Source organism: Melanostigma gelatinosum (genome assembly GCF_949748355.1).
Source record: "Melanostigma gelatinosum genome assembly, chromosome: 21".
Taxonomy (NCBI): domain Eukaryota; kingdom Metazoa; phylum Chordata; class Actinopteri; order Perciformes; family Zoarcidae; genus Melanostigma; species Melanostigma gelatinosum.
This window is the reverse complement of record NC_136654.1, coordinates 16,725,775-16,748,006: the sequence shown is the minus strand read 5'-3', so window position 1 is coordinate 16,748,006 and position 22,232 is coordinate 16,725,775. Positions and strand designations below refer to the sequence as shown.

General features: G+C 42.7%; 2 protein-coding genes across 2 annotated transcripts; both read left to right on the top strand.

Annotated features, from left to right (window-relative positions):
- The first annotated feature begins 1,667 nt into the window (after positions 1 to 1,667).
- LOC306794616 (uncharacterized protein) lies at positions 1,668 to 11,156 on the top strand. Its single transcript, XM_079292736.1, has 7 exons — positions 1,668 to 2,140; positions 9,457 to 9,540; positions 9,626 to 9,714; positions 9,826 to 10,011; positions 10,121 to 10,258; positions 10,369 to 10,561; positions 10,640 to 11,156. The coding sequence occupies exons 1-7, from the start codon at positions 1,843 to 1,845 to the stop codon at positions 10,945 to 10,947; spliced, it is 1,296 nt and encodes a 431-aa protein (XP_079148862.1). The 5' UTR covers positions 1,668 to 1,842; the 3' UTR covers positions 10,948 to 11,156.
- Positions 11,157 to 12,357: 1,201 nt separating this feature from the next.
- On the top strand, positions 12,358 to 21,944 carry LOC306795388 (uncharacterized protein). The gene is made up of 7 exons (XM_079293890.1): positions 12,358 to 12,795; positions 20,196 to 20,279; positions 20,365 to 20,453; positions 20,565 to 20,750; positions 20,858 to 20,995; positions 21,106 to 21,298; positions 21,377 to 21,944. Exons 1-7 carry the CDS (start codon positions 12,498 to 12,500, stop codon positions 21,682 to 21,684), a joined length of 1,296 nt encoding a protein of 431 aa, XP_079150016.1. The 5' UTR covers positions 12,358 to 12,497; the 3' UTR covers positions 21,685 to 21,944.
- Positions 21,945 to 22,232: the final 288 nt, after the last annotated feature.

Below are 22,232 nucleotides of genomic sequence, written 5' to 3'. Positions count from 1 at the left end.
ATGATCTAATGCAATCCATTACAACTGACCTGCAGTCTTCATGAAAATGAATGTGCTGTTCATATTGTTTGCAAGAAGAGTTGGTGAGTTATGATGCTGCAGTTTCTGGTTGTACTGAACTGAATTAAGTACAATAATTAAATTAACTTCTCATGAGGGGTGTAACGGTTCACAAAATTCACGGTTCGGTTCGGTACGATACAGTGGAGCCACGGTTCGGTACGTTTCGGTACAGTAGAAAACTATAAATGCCAGAGAAATGTACTTAATTTTAAAATATATTTATTCACTACAACTAACATCATGAAGTTATTCTTTGACTTTGAACAATGATGGAACTATACCTGAGTGACCCGTCTTCTGGGGTGTCTTCTTAGCAACACAAACATAAAAAACAAAAACTGCTCCTTGATGTTATGTAGTATTGTTACTTACATCTTGTATTGTTACTTACATCTTGCAAAAGAGATTTTTAATCTCAATGGGACTACCTGGTTAAATAAAGGTTTTAAAAAAAAAAAGATTCTTTTAATTTTTTTTATTCAAACATATTCGGTTCGTCATGCGTACCGAACCGTGAGCTTCGTACCGAACGGTTCAATACGAATACGCGTACTGTTACACCCCTACTTCTCATGGACGCATATCAGCAAAAAATGAATTTATTCAGGCATTAAGTACATATAAGTAAAACAGATCTCTCCACACACACACACACACACACCTCCTGCAGGAAGGTCAGAGGCAGCACACGCCCTCCCTGTACGTTGTGTGTGTTTTCCACACATATAAGGGCGTGAACGGGGGGGGGGGGGGGTATGGCTGTAGCCTTGAGAAAAAAACATTAATAAGAAACGGTCAAAGTAACCAAAACTAAATATCTCCCGGACACCGATTAAAAGTATCCATATGTGGATGTGGTGATTTATGTCATCTTACTGACACTTTTGCTGGATGGCACACATGCTGTAGAAGGTAAAATAAAGAACAACATGGTTCAAGACTTTACACAAAACTCTGCTGGAATATATTTTCAAAGACACGATGCTCCTCTTACAACCGGTAAGGGTTTGATGGTGGTGAACCCTTACAAACAGGATGAAAGGCAGCAGGATTTAGATGTAAAGCAGCATGGAGAAATGAGCTGCAGCAGTATTTTTACTGGTGACCATAAACAGGGTAGAAAACGTTCCACAACTCTCACCAACATGCAGCTGCATGATTTATATCTAAAGCAGTGTCACAGGTATGGAAGAATCGTCTTTACCTGTGCCACACCTCTGTCTCTGAGACCCCACCCCCCCTAAGATTGGCACCACACCAGAGAATGCAGTTATGTAACATAAGTTACATAAGGTGAAGGAAGATTGAGGGGAGTGCGTAGAGGATTCTTCGTTAAATTGACTTTTGTTTGGTAGTTATTCAGTTTAATATGTATTTGATCTATTCTATATATGGAATATATCATGTATATATAAATATTAGATAGAATAAGTTGTACCTACATGACTTTAATTTAATGTGGGAGTGGTTTGTGCCCTTCACTGTGTAATGGTGCTGCTCGTGATCAGGTTGGAAAGCAGGGGGGGGGGGGGGGGGGGGGGGTTGTCAGAGACAGAGGTGTGGCGGGAATATTCCTCACCTGTGACACTGCTTTAGATATAAATCATTCAGCTGCATGTTGGTGAGAGTTGTGGAACTTTTTGTAACCTGATGGTCATTAGCAAAAATACTGCTACAGCTCATTTCTCCATGCTGCTTTACATCTAAATCCTGCCGACTTTCATCCTGTTTGTAAGGGTTCACCACCATCAAACCCTTACCGGCCGTAAGAGGAGCATCATGTCTTTGAAAATATTTTCCAGCAGAGTTTTGTGTAAAGTCTTGAACCATGGTGTCGTGGCCTCGAGCAAACCGCTCAGGGCAGGAGATGCAGCAGCTGCCGTGGTGGGATGGAGCTCTGTGCGGGGCTATCACAACATCGGGAAACCCAGGAACCAACGACCGGGCAGGGCGGCCGTCATCCGGGTGGTGGACCTCCGCAGCGACGTGATGGCCCAGCCCGTGCCGGCAATGAGGCAGGCCATGGTGAAGGCCGTGCTTGAAGATGACATGATGAGAGGAGAGGAGGCGGTTAACGGTTAGAGCCAAAGCAACTAACATATTTATGAATTACAGGAACCAACATTACTTTTTAAGGCACCTGAAATTAGTGTGGGTGCACTACAGTGCTAGACATTCTGAGGCTACCTCGCCAACGTTATCCAATCCTGTTACTAGTCACTAGTCTAACCTGTTGTGTCTTCTTGAGTACCGGTAATTCTAGAACCTAAGCAACACATTTACAACATAAATTAGATGGCGACAGATGTCTGAGTGTAACGGTAGTTGATCTTTATTTGACCTTATACAGCATGTGTGCCATCCAGGAACTCTCACATGTGATGTGTTATTCTTGACAAGTGTTAGTAAGATGACATAAATCACCACATCCATATATTGATACATTGATACTTGTAATCGGCATCCTGGCGTGAACGTATTTCGCCAAGGCATATATTTCCACTACAAACGTCAGATTCAGTTATTTACATGTCTGCAGCAATGATAAACATTAACAGTGTAGAGCTCGGCCGGGAGGGAAGAGAGGCCGCCATATTTAATACAGCTGCCAGATTGCGACAGACGGCAACAAGTGTGACATCCTTCTAATCCTCTGAGTCAGAAAAAAGTGACCTGTTTGCATTCTCCATTTATCTGTCTCATAGCATAGAGCTATTCGGTCGTGTTTAGTAAACTACAGCATGATGTTCATTTGGTACATTAGTCCCATTTAGAGTAAAATAGAGGGAGAGTGACTTCATTCTCTGATCAGGCAGATATTACTCCACTATATCATTGCATAGAAAAAAGTTGTTTGCTGCTTTATTTATGTTCAGAATGTTAAGTACAGCTTCTTTGATTGCAAACTTTTTGGTCGCCTATAGACATGTCCTGTTCAGCGTCGACTGTACTTAGTTGTACTTAGCTCCACCCTCTCCTGGCACTTCTGGTTGCGATAAACCAAGATGGCACCGGCCTAAGTGCCAAATTCAAGGCTTCCAAGCAATCCACAAACCAATGGGAGACGCCACCGTGACTACTACGTCCACTTCTTATGTACAGTCTATGCTCTCAACCTGGGCTTGTTTTAGAAGTAGAGCAATCTCTTTAGCCTGGCTGGTTTCAGAAGGTCGAGGTTGGTGAGGAGCGGCCTCTAACTTAAAATATCTGCAGGAGCAACTTTTGTTGTCGAGTGTGGGACATTGCTCTTGGACAGCAAGAAGCTGTTCATATGAGGAAAATGACTGTGCAGCAGTTACAATACAAAGTGGGAAGACAAATAGAAAATGCAGTTAAGAGGGTTATACAAACAGAAGCCACTGTGTAAAGAACAGGATCATCCATTTTACCACGTCATCATCCACACACACACACACACACACACACACACACACACACACACACACACACACACACACACACACACACACACACACACACACACACACAAGCAATGACAGTGATCAGATGAGCAAATATTTCACAACTTCTATTCTATACACCTCAGTAAAACTACAGAAGACAAGGCAAGGCAAGGCAAGTTTATTTGTATAGCACATTTCAACAACAAGGTAATTCAAAGTGCTTCACATAAAACCATTAAAAGCATCAAAACATAAGGCAAAAGAAAAGGAGATTTAAAAACAATTAAGAGCATTCATTAAAACATTAAAAAACAGTGCAAGAAATAAAATGCAGTAGTAAAATGCAGAAATGCAGGAAATTTATTAATATATGAATTGAATGTGGTTCAATTAAAGGCAGCAGCAAACAGAAAAGTCTTCAATCTTGATTTAAAGGAGCTGAGGGTCTCAGCAGACCTGCAGCTTTCTGGGACTTTGTTCCAGATATGTGGAGCAGAAAAACTGAACGCTGCTTCTCCATGTTTAGTTCTGACTCTGGGAACAGATAGTAGACCGGTCCCAGACGACCTGAGGGGTCGGGATGGTTCATAAGGTAGCAGCAGATCAGAGATGTATTTTGGCCCTAAACCATTCAGTGCTTTGTAAACCAACAGCAGGATTTTAAAGTCAATTCTTTGTTGGACAGGAAGCCAGTGCAAAGACCTCAGAACTGGAGTGATGTGATCCACCCTCCTGGTCTTAGTGAGGACTCGAGCTGCAGCGTTCTGAATCAGCTGCAGCTTTCTGACGGACTTTTTACAGAGACCTGTAAACACACCGTTACAGTAGTCCAGTCTGCTAAAGATAAATGCGTGGACAAGTTTTTCCAAATCCTGTTGAGACATAAATCCTCTAATCCTTGATATATTCTTCAGGTGATAGTAGGCTGATTTTGTAATTGTCTTGATATGGCTGTTCAGGTTGAGATCTGAATCCATAACTACACCTAGATTTCTGGCTTGGTTTGTGGGTTTTAACATCAGTGACTGAAGCTGAGCGTTTTTTTTCAATTGTTCGTCCTTGGTACCGAAAACGATTACTTCTGTTTTATCTTTGTTTAATTGAAGAAAATTCTGGCACATCCAGTTGTTGATTTGTTCAATGCAGTTACCCAGCCCTTGTATGGGATTATAGTCCCCTGGTGACATAGTTATGTAGATTTGTGTGTCGTCTGCATAATTATGATAACACACTTTGTTGCTTTCCATAATCTGAGCTAGTGGAAGCATGTAGATGTTGAACAGAAGAGGCCCCAGTGTTGAACCTTGGGGAACACCACATGTAATTTTAGTCAGCTCCGATGTGTAATGAGCCACAGACACAAAGTATTCTCGGCCCTTCAAGTAGGATTCAAACCAGTTAAGTGCTGTGCCAGAGAGTCCCACCCAGATTTTTAGTCTTTCTAGGAGTATAGCATGGTCGACCGTGTCGAATGCAGCACTGAGATCTAGTAAGACTAAGACTGAACTTCTGCCATTGTCTATGTTTAAGTGGATGTCGTTGAAAACCTTAACAAGAGCAGTTTCAGTGCTGTGGTGCTGTCGAAAGCCTGACTGGAAAACATCAAAGCAGTTATTTACGGTCAAGAAGTTGGTCAGCTGTTGGAAAACCGCTTTTTCACTTCTTTTACTCAAAAATGGGAGGTTTGATATTGGCCTATAATTTTTCATCGTTGCGGAGTCTAAACTAACCTTCTTTAGGAGTGGTTTAATAACTGCAGTTTTTATGGCTTGTGGGAAGACACCTGAGAGAAGGGATGTGTTTACAATTTGTAAAAGATCAGTGGTCATGCAGTTTGAAATATTTTTGAAAAAGTGTGTTGGTAGAATATCCAAGCAGCAGGAGGATGACTTCAGATGTTGTATAATGTCTTCTAGGCTTCTACGGTCGATTGAATGAAATTGTGTCATGATATTTGAATGGATGTTATTCAGAGATCGGGACAACACATATCCTGTGGTTGGTGTGGAGGCACTGACTGCTTGTCTAATTTTCTGAATTTTGTCAGTAAAAAAGGAGGCAAATTGATTGCATGCCCAGGTGGATTGGAGTTCAGCAGCTACCGACACTGGAGGGTTTGTTAGCCTGTCGACAGTAGCAAATAAGGCGCGTGTATTGTTCTTGTTTTTGGTTACGATGTCAGAGAAGAATGATTGCCTTGCATTTCTAAGTTGCAGGACAGGAATTGAAACGGCTAGCTGCATACAGGGCCCCGACTTTTCCTGGAGAGAGTCATTGGTGTCATTAGCCTTGTAGCCTGGACCCAGAAGATATCAATTGTGGTACCGTTGAGGAGTGGGGAGAGGAGTGTGTTTGGTTCCAGCAATGACCAGCTTTTCCATGTGGTCAGTGAACTCCAGGTGGGGGGAGGATGGGGAGAGTGTGAGAGAGGATTGCGATCCAAAGTATGGACCTGAAATAGAAGTAGGTGCTGGGGAGGGAGGTAAAGAGTCCGCGTCTGGGAAGGGTGTGGAAAGTGGGAGATCGGAGGCGGTCCCTGATGATGAGGATGGAGACTCCTCCTTTTGGCTGTCGTTAGGCGGGGGTATCCTTCCCGTAAGGTCTCCATGGCGATGCTGTGTGGTTATCTTGTGTTTAGACTCCTCTTGTATCTTGTCCTTGACAGTAGGGACAGACGGGTGACGCAGGGAGAAAAACAGGTTCGAGGTAAACAGTTTTACCCCTGACTTGTTCAGGCAAATTCCATGCGCTGCAAAAAGATGTCTGCGCTCCCAGAAAAGGTAGAAATTGTTGATAAAATGTACTGAATGGTCAGCACATGCAGTTGACAGCCATCTGTTCAGTGCAAACAGCCTGCTGAATCCTTCATCTCCTCCTCTGACTGGTGGAAGAGGGCCACTGATGAACACCTCAGCCTTGACAGAGCTGACTGTGTTTAACAGATCAATAAAGTCTCGCTTTAGAACTTCAGACTGTTGTTTCACAATATCACAGCTTCCTGTATGCATGATGATGTTTTTCGCTGTGGGATAGTCAGCCACGATGTCCAGGAATTTGTCTCTCATGTCAGAGACCATATCTTTCGGAAAGCAGAGTATTTTGGTGTTCTTGCTGCACAGTTTTCTGACATCTTTTACAGCATAGTCACCAACAATCAGAGTCTCAGGCCCAGTCACTAGCTTTGCCTGCGGCCTTTTCTCACATTGACTCTCAGTTCTTACCCCGCTTTGAGGAGATAGCTGCTTATCCAGGTCATCAGATGGAGATTTATGATCCTGCGACAATGGAGAAAATCTGTTTTGAAGTTGTAGGCTTGGTTGTTGTGGAGGTATTTTGCAGGTTTTACTTTCCTTAGCTGTCCTTGGCTTTGTCCGTCTAGGTGCAGGGGTTGAGGAGGAGTTCTGCCCGTGTGCTAGTGCAGGCCAGTCAGCAGTGGTGTATAGTAACGAAGTAGAAATACTTCGTTACTGTACTTAAGTAGGTTTTTTTGGGTATCTGTACTTTACTTTACTACTTATATTTCTGTTTACTTTTACTTTTACTTCAATACATTTTGCAAAGAAAACTGATACTTTTACTCCGATACATTTCCCCTGAAACCTTCGTTACTCGCTACAAAATCAAATCTATCTTTAGAAACAAATGAATCATGAGAGCAGCGTCGGGGACTGTGGTGGAACACAGACTGCAAGCAAGCAGGTTTGGTGAATCAGTGGTCCTAGCAGCAAGTTAAATCATTGGTTAATCACGTTAATGCGCAATTGCAAACAAGTGCTCTCAAAGCCGCGGTGTTTTGATTCCCAGTGATGCCCAGGATGCTATATGCTATAGCTAGCGAGCGACTACCGGTACATGAGTAGAATTCCACTCTACGATGACTGATTTCACGATGGAAGCAGAAATGGAAGCACCTGCTACTCCCGCAACAAACAACGGTGGTGACGAAGACCAACACCAGTGGATCGCTAGCGAGTTAGTGAGCTGAGGAAGTGTTGACAGTTGTGCAGCACTAGTTGGCTAACGTTAGCTGTAGCTAGCCACCACACCATAGGATTGATGGGAGCCGAGAGAGCGCAGCATTAGCGTTAGCATTAGCGTTAGCATTAGGGAAATCCTTCGCAGCAGTGTGCAAGCTGTCTGTGATGCTGAACACACCTCTACCTGCCTCAGCGGCCTGTGAAAGGCTATTTAGCATCGCAGGACTAGTCTTCAGCCCAAGAAGAGCGAGACTGAATTCTCACAATTTTGAAAACTAACTTTTTTTGAAGATTAACAGGACATGTTTCAAGTAATGACTGGGGTGCTGCTTTAGTATTGATCATGTTTTGATATTTGAGTCATGTTGTGGATGATCAGATGGAGTTATGATGGTAGCAGTCGCCCAATTGCAGATTCAGCTTGAGCAAAACCTTTGCCTATTGTGTTCAAATCAGGCCCATAGGAGTTTACAAGGCAGGTGTCCTTTCTCTAAACACTGACCTGATGCATCAAGTGGATATTTTTTGCTGAACATAATATTATGCATTGGCCTCTACATCCTCTAGTCTAATGAGCAGACTTATAAACGCACTGTTACAACTCCTTCATAGTGTCATATTGCTTTTCGGAGAATTATGATGATAAGTTCATAGTAGATGCAAAAGTATACTTATGTACAATATATTATGTTGAACATTGTTGCTCCTGGATGGATCACAGCCAACCCAATTATGTTCAACACAGCTCCATGTCCTTGGTCATGGTGCCACAGAACTTAAAAGAATAAACTTCATCATTCTCACAATTCTGACCCTTTGCTTTTTTATTAACAGCATTTACTTGTACTTTTACTTTCAATGAACAGGTTGTGATGTACATTTAATATCAGAAAATTACTTTTGATACTTAAGTACTTTTGTACTTAAGTACAATAAATATAAGATACTTTAAGACTTTTACTCAAGTAGTATTCTAATAGGTGACTTTTTACTTTTACTGGAGTAGTTTTCCAGTAAGGTATCTTTACTTTTACTCAAGTATGGCTTTTGAGTACTTTATACACCACTGCCAGTCAGTCGCATAAGATTCATTATCTGCTCTCTCCTCCTGTTTCTTGGTAGGCCTGGTTATGCTAGTTAGCTGTGTCTTAGCTTGCATTTGTCCAGTGTTTTGAGTCCATGGTAGAGTGGTATCATTCCCACACAGTCCATTTACTTCCGCGTTTACTTCTAGTCGGTAGATTTTTGTTTCCAAGACTGCAATCTGCTGTAGGAGTTTGTAGTAGTCATCCGTGGAGAAGGGAGGCATCTTGCTGCTACTTAGCTTTAACTTAGCTGCTAGTTAGCATTAGCCAACAATCCAAATAGCTCGACGACTTTCTGGATTTGTCTTCACTCAAACGTTGAAGAGTGATATATGTGATATATCTGGCAAGATATATGTGATATATCTGGCAAATTGAAGCAAGAAAATGCAAGCAGAGGCAAGAGCAAGCAGCAAAGTGACTGCACTCTCTCATCAAGGTCGATGAGTACGAGAAGCCCAGATCTAGCCAAAAGCCATTAACACAGTGTGTCATTCCTTTTCAGCAACTGTTTGCTTTTTGAGGATACGGGTATGAATCCTGTTCCCTGAGAAATCACAACTAAATACTACCACCTACTGACACAAAAAAAGAATAACCAGACACAACCAAAAAAGTTAAGCATGTCCGCCACAATGTTGAGCTATTATGATGTGATGTAATAGGCATAGGACTAATGTTTCATGACATTTTTTTTTTGATTACATTAATATAATTGGCATAAAATGAGGGTGCCAAATATTAAACCGAGGGTGAATACATGATGTATCACCCTTGTGGAAATGGGCCTCCTTAAAAACTCAAATTAATAATTTCATGAAAATAAATTATTCTCTATGTGATGGTTAAATATGAATTCATGCATCTTTACTTGTGAAATGCAACAAATCTTGCAGTATTTGACTAATGTCTTGCCAATTCCTGCAGAGTTGGAGAACATTACAGCTGATATGTTTCAAATGGAAGCTGCACTTTTTGTTCCCACTGGAACCATGGGCAATCTCATCGCAGGTGAGCTGTGCATTTATTGGCAGAGTCTGAATACACATTTATGAGGTCAAAAAGGTGATTAACGTGCACACATTTCATTATGTAGTGATGGTGCACTGCAGGGAACGGGGAGACGAGATGATTGTGGGCGATCGTTCCCATATACACATTTATGAGCAAGGAGGGAGTGCACAGGTGAGTGTCCCACAGCAGCAGACACCTGCGGTCAGGCCCTCTGCACCTCTGCACCGCTTTCCTCATCGTCTACATTGGATTCATTCACTGTGTTTATGTGTGTTGACACAGCTAGCAGGGGTCCACTCTGTCACAGTGACCAATCTCCCTGATGGAACATTTGACTTGGACCAGCTGGAATCAAAGATCCGCCACGGTTACCCCAAACCCTACTTCCCCCGCTCACGCCTCATATGTCTGGAAAACACACACAATGTACAGGGAGGGCGTGTGCTGCCTCTGACCTTCCTGCAGGAGGTGTGTGTGTGTGTGTGTGTGTGGATATCTGTTTTACTTATATGTACTTGCCTTACAACAATAAAATAAAGTATGTAGTAGCTCTCACAGGTTTGTTTCCATCTCCAAGGTTCGTGCTTTGGCAGATAGATATGGTCTGTCAGTTCACATGGATGGAGCCAGGGTGATGAATGCTGCTGTGGCCCAGAGGGTGCCTCCATCCACCATACTGCAGCACACACACACCGTCAGTTTGTGCCTCTCTAAGGTGGGACTGCAAAACACAAACACACTCAGAATGAACCAGAACATACTAATTGATGTGAACCAATAAACAAAATAAAACTGCTTAAATTCATACTTCTCGGTGTGTAACAGGGTTTGGGTGCCCCCCTGGGTTGCATGCTGGCTGGACCCCGAGACTTCATATCCCAGGCAGTGCGCTGTCGTAAAGTCCTGGGTGGGTGGTTGCGACAGGCTGGTATACTGGCAGCAGCTGGAAAACTGTCTTTACTGGAGATGGTTGAAAGACTGGAGGAGGATCATCGTAATGCTAAGACCTTTGCTGAAGGTGAGCAGCTCATAATTCAGAAAATTAAATAATAAACTCCCTGCTCATAACTCCTTCTCTTTTCTTCACCTCTCCCAGCTCTGCTCGACTGTGACCCTCCTCTATTCGCTGTAGACATGACTTCCGTGGAGACAAACATTGTGCGTTTCCATCTACAGGAGCCCAGTTTAAGCCCCTCTGAGTTCTGTGCCCGCATGGGTCAGGTTGGCGAGGGAGAGGAGGCAGCACTGGGACAAGGAATACAAGTTCTCATGTACCCCTATTTTGGAAATTCAGTCCGGGCTGTATGGCATCTTGGGGTTTCCCCTGAAGATACTCAGCTGGCCATCCACAAAATGCAATTTGTGGCTTCTCAGTTCTTGGAGGAAAAAGTCAGAGGGCAGTGAAACCTGGTACTTCATAAGATGTTAATATACCAGTATTTACCAAAAAGCTCTGTTTTAGTGTGTTTCACTGGAATTCCGTTGGAAGGCAACAGTTCGGGTCCATGTTAACTTCCTGTCAACTGTTGGCATTAACATATAATTCTGGAGTTCGGTTTATCAATAAAATCACTGAATTCCATTGAATGCAATAAACACCTGGTTGTTACTTACATCTTGTATTGTTACTTACATCTTGCAAAAGAGATTTTTAATCTCAATGGGACTACCTGGTTAAATAAAGGTTTTAAAAAAAAAAGATTTTTTAAATTTTTTTTATTCAAACATATTCGGTTCGTCATGCGTACCGAACCGTGAGCCTCGTACCGAACGGTTCAATACGAATACGCGTACCGTTACACCCCTACTTCTCATGGACGCATATCAGCAAAAAATAATTTTATTAAGGCATTAAGTACATATAAGTAAAATAGATCTCCACACACACACACACACACACACCTCCTGCAGGAAGGTCAGAGTCAGCACACGCCCTCCCTGTACGTTGTGTGTGTTTTCCACACATATAAGGGGGGGGGGGGGGTATGGCTGTAGCCTTGAGAAAAAAACATTAATAAGAAACGGTCAAAGTAACCAAAACTAAATATCTCCCGGACACCGATTAAAAGTATCCATATGTGGATGTGGTGATTTATGTCATCTTACTGACACTTTTGCTGGATGGCACACATGCTGTAGAAGGTAAAATAAAGAACAACATGGTTCAAGACTTTACACAAAACTCTGCTGGAATATATTTTCAAAGACACGATGCTCCTCTTACGGCCGGTAAGGGTTTGATGGTGGTGAACCCTTACAAACAGGATGAAAGGCAGCAGGATTTAGATGTAAAGCAGCATGGAGAAATGAGCTGCAGCAGTATTTTTACTGGTGACCATAAACAGGGTAGAAAACGTTCCACAACTCTCACCAACATGCAGCTGCATGATTTATATCTAAAGCAGTGTCACAGGTATGGAAGAATCGTCCTTACCTGTGACACACCTCTGTCTCTGACACCCCCCCCCCCCCCCTAAGATTGGCACCACACCAGAGAATGCAGTTATGTTGTTCAGCTGCACCATAAGGTGAAGGAAGATTGAGGGGAGTGCGTAGAGGATTCTTCGTTAAATTGACTTTTGTTTGGTAGTTATTCAGTTTAATATGTATTTGATCTATTCTATATATATAATATATCATGTATATATAAATATTAGATAGAATAAGTTGTACCTACATGACTTTAATTTAATGTGGGAGTGGTTTGTGCCCTTCACCGTGTAATGGTGCTGCTCGTGATCAGGTTGGAAAGCTGGGGGGGGGGGCGTGTCAGAGACAGAGGTGTGGCTGGAGTTGGTGAGAGTTGTGGAACTTTTTGTAACCTGATGGTCATTAGCAAAAATACTGCTGCAGCTCATTTCTCCATACTGCTTTACATCTAAATCCTGCCGACTTTCATCCTGTTTGTAAGGGTTCACCACCATCAAACCCTTACCGGCCGTAAGAGGAGCATCATGTCTTTGAAAATATTTTCCAGCAGAGTTTTGTGTAAAGTCTTGAACCATGGTGTCGTGGCCTCGAGCAAACCGCTCAGGGCAGGAGATGCAGCAGCTGCCGTGGTGGGATGGAGCTCTGTGCGGGGCTATCACAACATCGGGAAACCCAGGAACCAACGACCGGGCAGGGCGGCCGTCATCCGGGTGGTGGACCTCCGCAGCGACGTGATGGCCCAGCCCGTGCCGGCAATGAGGCAGGCCATGGTGAAGGCCGTGCTAGAAGATGACATGATGAGAGGAGAGGAGGCGGTTAACGGTTAGAGCCAAAGCAACTAACATATTTATGAATTACAGGAACCAACATTACTTTTTAAGGCACCTGAAATTAGTGTGGGTGCACTACAGTGCTAGACATTCTGAGGCTACCTCGCCAACGTTATCCAATCCTGTCACGAGTCACTAGTCTAACCTGTTGTGTCTTCTTGAGTACCGCTAATTCTAGAACCTATACAACACATTTACAACATAAATTAGATGGCGACAGATGTCTGAGTGTAACGGTAGTTGATCTTTATTTGACCTTATACAGCAAATTGAAGCAAGAAAATGCAAGAAAATGCAAGCAGAGGCAAGCAGAGGCAAGAGCAAGCAGCAAAGCGACTGCACTCTCTCATCAAGGTCGATGAGTACGAGAAGCCCAGATCTGGCCAAAAGCCATTAACACAGTGTGTCATTCCTTTTCAGCAACTGTTTGCTTTTTGAGGATACGGGTATGAATCCTGTTCCCTGAGAAATCACAACTAAATACTACCACCTACTGACACAAAAAAAGAATAACCAGACACAACCAAAAAAGTTAAGCATGTCCGCCACAATGTTGAGCTATTATGATGTGATGTAATAGGCATAGGACTAATGTTTCATGACATTTTTTTGATTACATTAATATAATTGGCATAAAATGAGGGTGCCAAATATTAAACCGAGGGTGCAATACATGATGTATCACCCTTGTAGAAATGGGCCTCCTTAAAAACTCAAATTAATAATTTCATAAAAATAAATTATTCTCTATGTGATGGTTAAATATGAATTCATGCATCTTTACTTGTGAAATGCAACAAATCTTGCAGTATTTGACTAATGTCTTGCAATTCCTGCAGAGTTGGAGAACATTACAGCTGATATGTTTCAAATGGATTGGAAATGTCTGAGTGTAACGGTAGTTGATCTTTATTTGACCTTATACAGCATGTGTGCCATCCAGCAACTCTCACATGTGATGTGTTATTCTTGACAAATGTTAGTAAGATGACATAAATCACCACATCCATATATTGATACATTGATACTTGTAATCGGCATCCTGGCGTGAACGTATTTCGCCAAGGCATATATTTCCACTACAAACGTCAGATTCAGTTATTTACATGTCTGCAGCAATGATAAACATTAACAGTGTAGAACTCGGCCGGGAGGGAAGAGAGGCCGCCATATTTAATACAGCCGCCAGATTGCGACAGATGGCAACAAGTGTGACATCCTTCTAATCCTCTGAGTCAGAAAAAAGTGACCTGTTTGCATTCTCCATTTATCTGTCTCATAGCATAGAGCTATTCGGTCGTGTTTAGTAAACTACAGCATGATGTTCATTTGGTACATTAGTCCCATTTAGAGTAAAATAGAGGGAGAGTGACTTCATTCTCTGATCAGGCAGATATTACTCCACTATATCATTGCATAGAAAAAAGTTGTTTGCTGCTTTATTTATGTTCAGAATGTTAAGTACAGCTTCTTTGATTGCAAACTTTTTGGTCGCCTATAGACATGTCCTGTTCAGCGTCGACTGTACTTAGTTGTACTTAGCTCCACCCTCTCCTGTCACTTCTGGTTGCGATAAACCAAGATGGCACCGGCCTAAGTGCCAAACTCAAGGCTTCCAAGCAATCCACAAACCAATGGGAGACGCCACCGTGACTACTACGTCCACTTCTTATGTACAGTCTATGCTCTCAACCTGGGCTTGTTTTAGAAGTAGAGCAATCTCTTTAGCCTGGCTGGTTTCAGAAGGTCGAGGTTGGTGAGGAGCGGCCTCTAACTTAAAATATCTGCAGGAGCAACTTTTGTTGTCGAGTGTGGGACATTGCTCTTGGACAGCAAGAAGCTGTTCATATGAGGAAAATGACTGTGCAGCAGTTACAATACAAAGTGGGAAGACAAATAGACAATGCAGTTAAGAGGGTTATACAAACAGAAGCCACTGTGTAAAGAACAGGATCATCCATTTTACCACGTCATCATCCACACACACACACACACACACACACACACACACACACACACACACACAAGCAATGACAGTGATCAGATGAGCAAATATTTCACAACTTCTATTCTATACACCTCAGTAAAACTACAGAAGGCAAGGCAAGGCAAGGCAAGTTTATTTGTATAGCACATTTCAACAACAAGGTAATTCAAAGTGCTTCACATAAAACCATTAAAAGCATCAAAACATAAGGCAAAAGAAAAGGAGATTTAAAAACAATTAAGAACATTCATTAAAACATTAAAAAACAGTGCAAGAAATAAAATGCAGTAGTAAAATGCAGAAATGCAGGAAATTTATTAATATATGAATTGAATGTGGTTCAATTAAAGGCAGCAGCAAACAGAAAAGTCTTCAATCTTGATTTAAAGGAGCTGAGGGTCTCAGCAGACCTGCAGCTTTCTGGGCCTTTGTTCCAGATATGTGGAGCAGAAAAACTGAACGCTGCTTCTCCATGTTTAGTTCTGACTCTGGGAACAGATAGTAGACCGGTCCCAGACGACCTGAGGGGTCGGGATGGTTCATAAGGTAGCAGCAGATCAGAGATGTATTTTGGCCCTAAACCATTCAGTGCTTTGTAAACCAACAGCAGGATTTTAAAGTCAATTCTTTGTTGGACAGGAAGCCAGTGCAAAGACCTCAGAACTGGAGTGATGTGATCCACCCTCCTGGTCTTAGTGAGGACTCGAGCTGCAGCGTTCTGACGGACTTTTTACAGAGACCTGTAAACACACCGTTACAGTAGTCCAGTCTGCTAAAGATAAATGCATTGACAAGTTTTTCCAAATCCTGTTGAGACATAAGTCCTCGAATCCTTGATATATTCTTCAGGTGATAGTAGGCTGATTTTGTAATTGTCTTGATATGGCTGTTCAGGTTGAGATCTGAATCCATAACTACACCTAGATTTCTGGCTTGGTTTGTGGGTTTTAACATCAGTGACTGAAGCTGAGCGGTGATTTTCAATTGTTCGTCCTTGGTACCGAAAACAATTACTTCTGTTTTATCTTTGTTTAATTGAAGAAAATTCTGGCACATCCAGTTGTTGGTTTGTTCAATGCAGTTACCCAGCCCTTGTATGGGATTATAGTCCCCTGGTGACATAGTTATGTAGATTTGTGTGTCGTCTGCATAATTATGATAACACACTTTGTTGCTTTCCATAATCTGAGCTAGTGGAAGCATGTAGATGTTGAACAGAAGAGGCCCCAGTGTTGAACCTTGGGGAACACCACATGTAATTTTAGTCAGCTCCGATGTGTAATGAGCCACAGACACAAAGTATTCTCGGCCCTTCAAGTAGGATTCAAACCAGTTAAGTGCTGTGCCAGAGAGTCCCACCCAGATTTTTAGTCTTTCTAGGAGTATAGCATGGTCGACCGTGTCGAATGCAGCACTGAGATCTAGTAAGACTAAGACTGAACTTCTGCCATTGTCTATGTTTAAGTGGATGTCGTTGAAAACCTTAACAAGAGCAGTTTCAGTGCTGTGGTGCTGTCGAAAGCCTGACTGGAAAACATCAAAGCAGTTATTTACGGTCAAGAAGTTGGTCAGCTGTTGGAAAACCGCTTTTTCACTTCTTTTACTCAAAAATGGGAGGTTTGATATTGGCCTATAATTTTTCATCGTTGCGGAGTCTAAACTAACCTTCTTTAGGAGTGGTTTAATAACTGCAGTTTTTATGGCTTGTGGGAAGACACCTGAGAGAAGGGATGTGTTTACAATTTGTAAAAGATCAGTGGTCATGCAGTTTGAAATATTTTTGAAAAAGTGTGTTGGTAGAATATCCAAGCAGCAGGAGGATGACTTCAGATGTTGTATAATGTCTTCTAGGCTTCTACGGTCGATTGAATGAAATTGTGTCATGATATTTGAATGGATGTTATTCAGAGATCGGGACAACACATATCCTGTGGTTGGTGTGGAGGCACTGACTGCTTGTCTAATTTTCTGATTTTGTCAGTAAAAAAGGAGGCAAATTGATTGCATGCCCAGGTGGATTGGAGTTCAGCAGCTACCGACACTGGAGGGTTTGTTAGCCTGTCGACGGTAGCAAATAAGGCGCGTGTATTGTTCTTGTTTTTGGTTATGATGTCAGAGAAGAATGATTGCCTTGCATTTCTAAGTTCCAAATTATATTTGCGAAGTCTCTCTTTATAGATGTCACAGTGAACCTGGAGATTAGTTTTTCGCCACCTGCGCTCAGCTTTCCGACACTCTCGTTTCTCTATTTTGACCAGCGTAGCATTTCTCCAAGGAGATCTTTGCTTACCCGAGACAACCTTCACTTTAGTGGGTGCAATGGCATCAATAATATTTTTTACTTTAAAATTGAAGCCATCTACAAGCACATTGACTGAGAGGCAAGAGAGGGCTGGTGTGGAGGAGAACTTCTGAATAAATAGTTCACTGGTGTTTTCAGAGATGTAACGCTTTGTCACAACCTTGGTTTGGACATTTGTGTGCAAGGAGATTGCACTCTCAAAGAAAACACAGAAATGATCAGAGAGTGCAACATCAGTCACAGCAACCTTGGAAATGTTTACACCTTTGGTGATGATTAGGTCCAGAGTGTACCCCCTGTTGTGGGTGGGTCCTGTCACATGCTGAGTCAGATCATAGTTATCAAGGACACCACATAGTTCTATAGACTCTCTGTCCTGGGGATTATCAACATGGATATTAAAATCACCAACAATAACAACACAGTCAAAATCAATACAGATTACAGACAGCAGTTCAGTAAACTCATCAAAGAAGGTTGCACAGTATTTAGGCGGTCTGTAAATGTTTAGGAATAAAGCTTGAGAGGAATTAAGAGCCACATATTCAAAAGAACTAAAATGACCAAAGGGCATCTGCTTGCATTGAAGAGAATCATTAAATAAAACAGCAACTCCACCTCCTTTCTTATGTGCTCTTGTTTCGCTCATGAAACTGAAGTTGGGAGGTGTTGATTCAATAAGAACAGCTGCACTGTTATCTTGATTTAACCAAGTTTCAGTTAAAAACAAAATGTCCAGTTTGTGCCTAACAATAAAATCATTGATTAAAAATGTTTTTCCTGACAGAGACCTGGCATTTAATAAAGCTAGGTTTAATGTGGTTAAAGCTTTCTTTGCCCAATTTATTTGGACAGGCTGACGAGGAATGTATGCTAAGTTTGATAAGTTAGCATGTTTACTATTGTTTCTTCGCAGCCTCACCTTTCTTTTTCTATAAACTTGCAGGACAGGAATTGAAACGGCTAGCTGCATACAGGGCACCGACTTTTCCTGGAGAGAGTCATTGGTGTCATTAGCCTTGTAGCCTGGACCCAGAAGATATCAATTGTGGTACCGTTGAGGAGTGGGGAGAGGAGTGTGTTTGGTTCCAGCAATGACCAGCTTTTCCATGTGGTCAGTGAACTCCAGGTGGGGGGAGGATGGGGAGAGTGTGAGAGAGGATTGCGATCCAAAGTATGGACCTGAAATAGAAGTAGGTGCTGGGGAGGGAGGTAAAGAGTCCGCGTCTGGGAAGGGTGTGGAAAGTGTGAGATCGGAGGCGGTCCCTGATGATGAGGATGGAGACTCCTCCTTTTGGCTGTCGTTAGGCGGGGGTATCCTTCCCGTAAGGTCTCCATGGCGATGCTGTGTGGTTATCTTGTGTATAGACTCCTCTTGTATCTTGTCCTTGGCAGTAGGGACAGACGGGTGACGCAGGGAGAAAAACAGGTTCGAGGTAAACAGTTTTACCCCTGACTTGTTCAGGCAAATTCCATGCGCTGCAAAAAGATCTGCGCTCCCAGAAAAGGTAGAAATTGTTGATAAAATGTACGGAATGGTCAGCACATGCAGTTGACAGCCATCTGTTCAGTGCAAACAGCCTGCTGAATCCTTCATCTCCTCCTCTGACTGGTGGAAGAGGGCCACTGATAAACACCTCAGCCTTGACAGAGCTGACTGTGTTTAACAGATCAATAAAGTCTCGCTTTAGAACTTCAGACTGTTGTTTCACAATATCACAGCTTCCTGTATGCACGATGATGTTTTTCGCTGTGGGATAGTCAGCCACGATGTCCAGGAATTTGTCTCTCATGTCAGAGACCATATCTTTCGGAAAGCAGAGTATTTTGGTGTTCTTGCTGCACAGTTTTCTGACATCTTTTACAGCATAGTCACCAACAATCAGAGTCTCAGGCCCAGTCACTAGCTTTGCCTGCGGCCTTTTCTCACATTTACTCTCAGTTCTTACCCTGCTTTGAGGAGATAGCTGCTTATCCAGGTCATCAGATGGAGATTTATGATCCTGCGACAATGGAGCAAATCTGTTTTGAAGTTGTAGGCTTGGTTGTTGTGGAGGTGTTTTGCAGGTTTTACTTTCCTTAGCTATCCTTGGCTTTGTCCTTCTGGGTGCAGGGGTTGAGGAGGAGTTCTGCCCGTGTGCTAGTGCAGGCCAGTCAGTCGCATAAGATTCATTATCTGCTCTCTCCTCCTGTTGCTTGGTAGGCCTGGTTATGCTAGTTAGCTGTGTCTTAGCTTGCATTTGTCCAGTGTTTTGAGTCCATGGTAGAGTGGTATCATTCCCACACAGTCCATTTACTTCCGCGTTTACTTCTAGTCGGTAGATTTTTGTTTCCAAGACTGCAATCTGCTGTAGGAGTTTGTAGTAGTCATCCGTGGAGAAGGGAGGCATCTTGCTGCTACTTAGCTTTAACTTAGCTGCTAGTTAGCATTAGCCAACAATCCAAATAGCTCGACGACTTTCTGGATTTGTCTTCACTCAAACGTTGAAGAGTGATATATGTGATATATCTGGCAAGATATATGTGATATATCTGGCAAATTGAAGCAAGAAAATGCAAGAAAATGCAAGCAGAGGCAAGAGCAAGCATCAAAGTGACTGCACTCTCTCATCAAGGTCGATGAGTACGAGAAGCCCAGATCTAGCCAAAAGCCATTAACACAGTGTGTCATTCCTTTTCAGCAACTGTTTGCTTTTTGAGGATACGGGTATGAATCCTGTTCCCTGAGAAATCACAACTAAATACTACCACCTACTGACACAAAAAAAGAATAACCAGACACAACCAAAAAAGTTAAGCATGTCCGCCACAATGTTGAGCTATTATGATGTGATGTAATAGGCATAGGACTAATGTTTCATGACATTTTTTTTTTGATTACATTAATATAATTGGCATAAAATGAGGGTGCCAAATATTAAACCGAGGGTGAATACATGATGTATCACCCTTGTGGAAATGGGCCTCCTTAAAAACTCAAATTAATAATTTCATGAAAATAAATTATTCTCTATGTGATGGTTAAATATGAATTCATGCATCTTTACTTGTGAAATGCAACAAATCTTGCAGTATTTGACTAATGTCTTGCCAATTCCTGCAGAGTTGGAGAACATTACAGCTGATATGTTTCAAATGGAAGCTGCACTTTTTGTTCCCACTGGAACCATGGGCAATCTCATCGCAGGTGAGCTGTGCATTTATTGGCAGAGTCTGAATACACATTTATGAGGTCAAAAAGGTGATTAACGTGCACACATTTCATTATGTAGTGATGGTGCACTGCAGGGAACGGGGAGACGAGATGATTGTGGGCGATCGTTCCCATATACACATTTATGAGCAAGGAGGGAGTGCACAGGTGAGTGTCCCACAGCAGCAGACACCTGCGGTCAGGCCCTCTGCACCTCTGCACCGCTTTCCTCATCGTCTACATTGGATTCATTCACTGTGTTTATGTGTGTTGACACAGCTAGCAGGGGTCCACTCTGTCACAGTGACCAATCTCCCTGATGGAACATTTGACTTGGACCAGCTGGAATCAAAGATCCGCCACGGTTACCCCAAACCCTACTTCCCCCGCTCACGCCTCATATGTCTGGAAAACACACACAATGTACAGGGAGGGCGTGTGCTGCCTCTGACCTTCCTGCAGGAGGTGTGTGTGTGTGTGTGTGTGGATATCTGTTTTACTTATATGTACTTGCCTTACAACAATAAAATAAAGTATGCAGCAGCTCTCACAGGTTTGTTTCCATCTCCAAGGTTCGTGCTTTGGCAGATAGATATGGTCTGTCAGTTCACATGGATGGAGCCAGGGTGATGAATGCTGCTGTGGCCCAGAGGGTGCCTCCATCCACCATACTGCAGCACACACACACCGTCAGTTTGTGCCTCTCTAAGGTGGGACTGCAAAACACAAACACACTCAGAATGAACCAGAACATACTAATTGATGTGAACCAATAAACAAAATAAAACTGCTTAAATTCATACTTCTCGGTGTGTAACAGGGTTTGGGTGCCCCCCTGGGTTGCATGCTGGCTGGACCCCGAGACTTCATATCCCAGGCAGTGCGCTGTCGTAAAGTCCTGGGTGGGTGGTTGCGACAGGCTGGTATACTGGCAGCAGCTGGAAAACTGTCTTTACTGGAGATGGTTGAAAGACTGGAGGAGGATCATCGTAATGCTAAGACCTTTGCTGAAGGTGAGCAGCTCATAATTCAGAAAATTAAATAATAAACTCCCTGCTCATAACTCCTTCTCTTTTCTTCACCTCTCCCAGCTCTGCTCGACTGTGACCCTCCTCTATTCGCTGTAGACATGACTTCCGTGGAGACAAACATTGTGCGTTTCCATCTACAGGAGCCCAGTTTAAGCCCCTCTGAGTTCTGTGCCTGCATGGGTCAGGTTGGCGAGGGAGAGGAGGCAGCACTGGGACAAGGAATACAAGTTCTCATGTACCCCTATTTTGGAAATTCAGTCCGGGCTGTATGGCATCTTGGGGTTTCCCCTGAAGATACTCAGCTGGCCATCCACAAAATGCAATTTGTGGCTTCTCAGTTCTTGGAGGAAAAAGTCAGAGGGCAGTGAAACCTGGTACTTCATAAGATGTTAATATACCAGTATTTACCAAAAAGCTCTGTTTTAGTGTGTTTCACTGGAATTCCGTTGGAAGGCAACAGTTCGGGTCCATGTTAACTTCCTGTCAACTGTTGGCATTAACATATAATTCTGGAGTTCGGTTTATCAATAAAATCACTGAATTCCTTTGAATGCAATAATCACCTGGTTGTTACTTACATCTTGTATTGTTACTTACATCTTGCAAAAGAGATTTTTAATCTCAATGGGACTACCTGGTTAAATAAAGGTTTAAAAAAAAAAAAGATCTTTTAAATTTTTTTTATTCAAACATATTCGGTTCGTCATGCGTACCGAACCGTGAGCTTCGTACCGAACGGTTCAATACGAATACGCGTACTGTTACACCCCTACTTCTCATGGACGCATATCAGCAAAAAATGAATTTATTCAGGCATTAAGTACATATAAGTAAAACAGATCTCTCCACACACACACACACACACACACACCTCCTGCAGGAAGGTCAGAGGCAGCACACGCCCTCCCTGTACGTT